The 5,665-nt window shown below is 45.2% G+C and overlaps 1 protein-coding gene across 1 annotated transcript; it reads left to right on the top strand.

The window, feature by feature from the left end:
* The first annotated feature begins 6 nt into the window (after positions 1-6).
* On the top strand, positions 7-4,717 carry LOC120984414 (CDK5 regulatory subunit-associated protein 2-like). Its single transcript, XM_040413344.1, has 2 exons — positions 7-1,808; positions 1,956-4,717. Exons 1-2 carry the CDS (start codon positions 152-154, stop codon positions 3,230-3,232), a joined length of 2,934 nt encoding a protein of 977 aa, XP_040269278.1. The 5' UTR covers positions 7-151; the 3' UTR covers positions 3,233-4,717.
* Positions 4,718-5,665: the final 948 nt, after the last annotated feature.

The raw sequence follows: 5,665 nt of genomic DNA, 5'->3' as shown, positions 1-5,665 counted from the left end.
GAACGACAAACTCCTGAATGAAATTGATCATCTTAATGCCGCTTTAGCTAAAGCACGAGAAGTCGCCCAAGAGGTCCAGCTGCAAAGTGTCAAAGAAAATGTTCATCCCGATTACAAGAAATTGATATTCACACTTCAGGCTGAACAGGACATGTATAGCAGGCTACTAAAATACGAGAGAGAGTCAGGAGGCCTCCAGAAAGAGCGGGAAGCCATTGCTATGCTACAGAGGTGGCTGCAGGAGAACATACAGGCTAACCAGGAACTCCGAAAGATAATGGAAGCTCAAATCATGGCCAAATATAAAGGAGATGACAGCATGTCTTTTCTTGGAGATCAGACCTCGTATTTAAGCATTTGTCTTGATCCCTTAGACCAAAATGAGTATTATTTTGCTGGAGGTCTTTATGGAAGAGGCATATCTAAGAACATAGACGTTCTTCGAGAAGAAGCTGGAACCCAAACACAAAGTGAAGTTTCAGCTTTGGCTGGAGAAAGTTCTAAACATCATCTGGACTATAAGTCAGGCTTGTCACTCAATGAGAGGAGCACAATCAAGGGAGGGAATGATGGCACACCAACCAAAAACAGACAACAGACAGTCTCTTCTGCTACGCAGACTTATCCGGGGGCCTTCATTGAAAAATGCATTGCTGTCAATGTTAATAGTTTTCCAAAAGACAATACAGAATTGTTGTGGACCCTTCAAGATGGAGAACTTAACCTCCTATCACAGAGACTTCCCCAGAAATTAAGTTATAGCAGCTGTGAAATCAATAGACATAGACAAGGAGAGGTTTATAACCTCACCCAAAATGCTAAGAAATCCAGGCTTCCAGTTCTGGTAAAATCTTCTCTGAATACAAAGACTGAGGTTGCGCTGACCCCTGCCAATGAAAATGATCAAAGTTGTCCTGAGGAGTTACAGATGGAAAACCGAAAACTGAAAAAGATGGAAGTTGAGGCATATGACGAAAATAGAGACTTGGTGAATGAGAACGCAATACTTGACCGAAATAACCCAGGCCAGGAGCAGATGGATCCCGCAGAGACAGCTGAACACACAGATTTGATGACAGCAGAACGTGAGATGACGACACTTAAAGAAAATGGAGAGATGTTGAAATGTAAGGAATCTGAGTTGCATAACTCCAAGCAGAGAGAGTCTACAGAAGAAGCCTTCAAAGAACTACAAGCAGAGAATTACCGGCTGTCTGAAGAGCTAACACGGGCACAAAAGAAGATTGAGACACTCAAGGCTAATGATGGCTTCAAACGTGAGGATCCTGTTCCTGATGTATCAATCTCCAACAAGGTGCATATGGAGTCTACAGACCAAGAGCTACAGGAGGAGAATTATCGGCTCTCTGAACAGCTAAAACTGGCACAAATGGAGATCAAGACTCTTAAGGCCAATGAAAACTTGATAAGACATAAGGATCCTGTGTACGATGTATCAAGCTCCAACCAGGTGCATGATGTGGAGTCCATAGACCTGGCTTTACAGAAAGAGCTAAATGTAGAAAATCACAGCCTCTCAGAAAATTTTGAAAAATCAAAAATCAAGATCGAGACAACTAAAGCCAGTGAAGAATTATGGAGATGTAAATCCTCTGAACTTGACCTTATCGGCTCTACAGATGAGCAGGGAAGGTCACCAGAACAAACCCTACAGAAAGAACGGCAGGTGGAGAATTGCCAGCGTTCAGAACAGCTAAAACGAGGACAAGTGGAGACTCTCGCAGCAAATGAATTGAGAGAACACACGGATGCTGATCCTAAGTTAGCTCACTCCTTCAAAGACCAGACTCTACAGAAGGAGCTACAGGCAGAGAACCACTGGCTCTCCGAACAGCTAAAAAACGCACAAATGGAGATCAAGAAGCTCAAAGCAGATGCAGCATTGATAAGAAGTAAGGATATTATGCCCGATACATCAGGTTTCAAGGTACAGTTGGAGTCTACAGACCAATCTTTACAGAAAGAGCTACAGGGAGAGAATTACCGGCTCTCCGAACAGCTAAAACTGGCACAGATAAAGATTGAGAAACTACAAGAAGAAGAAAGGTCGACCGGCAGCAGCAATGACTCCTTGAAGCTTCATGGTTCAGATGCAGATGATGATCTTTCTGAACAATCCTTTTTAGAGAAGACCATCACTAACTCTGTCAACGTTAGCAAGGTCAATGCCACGTCAGATTTTGGTGATGAAGTTTGTAGGCCTAATGTAGATAGTCGGAATGCAGTTGCACTACGCTGTCATCATGATAATCACTGTGCGGAGTGTGCCAACAATAGAGGAATTCTGTCACTGCCAACTTCAGATTCTAAAAGGGCATCCACCATGCACACGTCTCCCCAGTTTTCTAAAGTGTCCTCAGGAAGGTCATTTGAAGACACCACATCTCTTTCAAAATACAATTTATTAGTGCAGTCTCAAGCACGAGAGCTGTCACTTCAGAGACAGAAAATCAAGGAGAGTCACAACCTGAGTGTTGTATGTTCAAAGAATTTCTACAACATTCTGAATACGTTTGAGAACCTGATCCCCGCCAGCACCTTGGACTCGAACATCACTCTGGGATTTCAGGAGCAGATCACTCAGACTGTAGATTGGCTGAAAGAGCTGGAGTACAAACTCAGTGATGCCCTCTATGGGGAGGAAGATGCTTACAGCGACCATTCTGTTGACAGCTTGCTGCACACCCCATCGCGCTTGGTCCCTGGACATCGAATGTGGGCAGACAAGCATGGATGCCATGTGCTGGGCTTAGTAGAAGACTACAATGCTTTACGGAAACAAATTTTGGAAGCAAGAAATGTCCTACAGGAAATGGAGGCTTTAATCGACCATGGGGTAGAGACTGCAGTTCTCAATATGACGGAGCATTTTGGGAATATATTTTTTGAGAAACTTACAAAAACAAAGCAGTCACTGGAGGATGCCGGGTGTTTGATGAAGCTGTTGTGGAGAGTCTCCTTACCCATACAGATTCACAGCCCATACAGCATCAACCAAGACGAAGAGGCAAACCTGGAGATCACCCGGCTTCGTAAGAGGGTTTTAGAGCAAGAGAAGTTGTTATCTGGCATGGTCAAGAGAGTCTACTCCGAGAACCAGATGAAGGAGGACATTGAGAAACTCATTCTAAACCAGTTGGCCGTGACCCATGATATTTTAAAGAGAGCCAAAGGCAATTTAGAGGTTCAAGTGGTCGATAAACACCACTGATTAGTCAGATATGACTTCTGGAGGCCATCTGGATGGGTTTGTATGTATAGCTACATATACTGCCATATTGTTTCGTTTTTATATTTAAACCTGCTTGGTAGTGGCTCATATGTTTTTATAATTTTATAGTCTATGCCCATAATGGCTAACCTCCGGCACTCCAGCTGCGGTGAAACTACGACTCCCAGCATGCTCCATTCATTTCTATAGAGTTCTGAGAACAGCCAAACAAGTGTGCCTCTTGGGAGTCGTAGTTTTACCACAGCTGGAGTGCCGAAGGTTAGCCATCACAGGTCTATGCTGTTTCTTCCTTGTAATATATTTTACCTGTTAAGTTCCTTGTAAAGTTTTAAGTTAATGGAATCTGTATATGAAATAAGTGGAATCCTATGGACCCTTGTGCAGCCGTGTTCTCTGCTTTCATTTTGCACTGCAGTTCCTACAAGTGTCCACTAGATGGCACCACATACATGTTACTGGTCACGTACAGCATAGGAAGGTGTCTGTCCATTGCTGCAGCTATAATACTAGAGGAGGTTAGATGACGAACGTGTCGCCCGCGGCCGTACCAATGAGTTCTCCGTGCACCGTCATGGATGCATGATGTGGTTATTATTATTTAAAAGTGCCATTAATTAATATAGAAATCCAAGAAACCATTAAGGCTGGTACAGAGGGGGAGAGCATCCTACCCGCAAGAGCTTGCAATCTTATTTAGTCCTGTTCAGATTCACACATTTAGATCATGAAGGAAGGAAAAGTACTTGATGGCTTTCCTATTTTTCATTTATAAAGCTGCAATGGCCTTAAAGGGGTTCTTCAAGATGGCCAGGCTGGGTGCAAATATATATAAAAAAAATAAGACTAACCTGGCACTCCGGATCCAGGGCTAATCTCCCTTCTCCTCCGTGTCTGGTCTGAAGGGGTCACGCGCCTTCTGAGGCCATTGATTAGCCGGCAGCACAGATGAACGCCCATCTGGAAGCAGAAAGCTGTGCTGGATCCGGAGCACTGGTGACAGGGGACCCTGCCTGTCCATCTGAAAAGGGGCTCCTGGTCTTGGAGAACCCCTTTAAAGGGAATCTCCACCTGTTAAAGCCAACGCTCTTTATAGCGGCTGGAGCTCAGTGTTTTCTGAGACAGAGCCCCAGATCCTCTACCTAGTCAGAGAAAGATCGCCGGTCACCACCCCATAATTGTGTTACCTTAAAGGGGTTGTCCACCCTTTAGACTTTTTAAAGGGGTCTTCCGGGTGTAAAATATTGATGCACCATTTTCAGGATCGGCCATCAGTATTTTAGTTCTGGAAAACTCTTTTCGATAAAAGTAGCAAGAGAGAGGTCATCAATATTTGATCTGTGGGGGTCTGAATCCTGGCACCCTGGGCGATCAGCTGTCTGAAAGGAGTCAGACCCCCACTGGCCGGATATTGATGACTCCTCCTGAGGATCAGGAGACCCCTTTAAATGTCAGCAGATTGTTGTACCTGTTCCAGCTCCCTTCTGTAAAGGATCTCCTGTACCGCTGCCGCCAATGCCTGGCCTCAGTGGTGAGACGTCTTCTACTGAGATTTCTAAAAAGCCGGACAAACCCTGTATGGAGGACCTGTCACCAGTCTGCATTGCCCCTCCCCCTATGATTCTGTGGTGGGGCCCCCTCGTTCCCATGATATTGGGGCTGCTAGATCTGGCACCCCAATATGCTAAGGGGGCAGCCGCCTGCACTCACTTCTGAAGTGGGGTCTGATTCTGCCTAATGATTAGTATATCGGGCTCCAGAACTATCAGCCCCAATATTTCGGGGAAGGGGCCACACAGGAAGGAAGAATCATGAGGACTGCAGTACAGGGAGGCAGTGTAGACCAGTAGCTGCTCCTCTCCATGGACTCTTGTTTCTGTGGCCGCTGTTCCCCTAAGGCGCCTTTAGCACGGGGGCGAGAATTCCACGCGGGTACACTGCGTGAGGTGAACGCGTTGCAACCGCACTGAATCTGGACCCATTCACTTCAATGGAGCCGTTAAGATGAGCGGTGGTTTTCACGCATCACTTGTGCGTTGCGTGAAAATCTCAGCATGCTCTATATTCTGCGTTTTTCACGCAGGCCCCATAGAAATGAATGGGGATGCGTGAAAATCGCAAGCAAGTGCGGATGCAGTGCGATTTTTCATGCATGGTTGCTAGCAGATGATCGGGATGAAAGCAACCCCGGACCCCATTAAAGTGTATTCCCTGTATTATTTTCCCTTCTAACATGGCAGTGCTCCAGACAAAAAAAAATGACCAGGAGCCATTGGCTCCTAAACTAAAAAATTTAGGAGCCAAATTACATTTTTTAGTCGCCAAATTTAAAATGCATATCATTTTAAAAAAAAGGACTTTGAGTAGATGAGACGCAGGTGCACTACATATAGGAGAAAACAGCACCACATGCCT

This window comes from Bufo bufo, unplaced genomic scaffold (genome assembly GCF_905171765.1).
Source record: "Bufo bufo unplaced genomic scaffold, aBufBuf1.1, whole genome shotgun sequence".
Classification (NCBI taxonomy): Eukaryota; Metazoa; Chordata; class Amphibia; order Anura; family Bufonidae; genus Bufo; species Bufo bufo.
The sequence above is the reverse complement of the archived record's forward strand: the minus strand, read 5'-3'. Positions and strand labels throughout refer to the sequence as shown.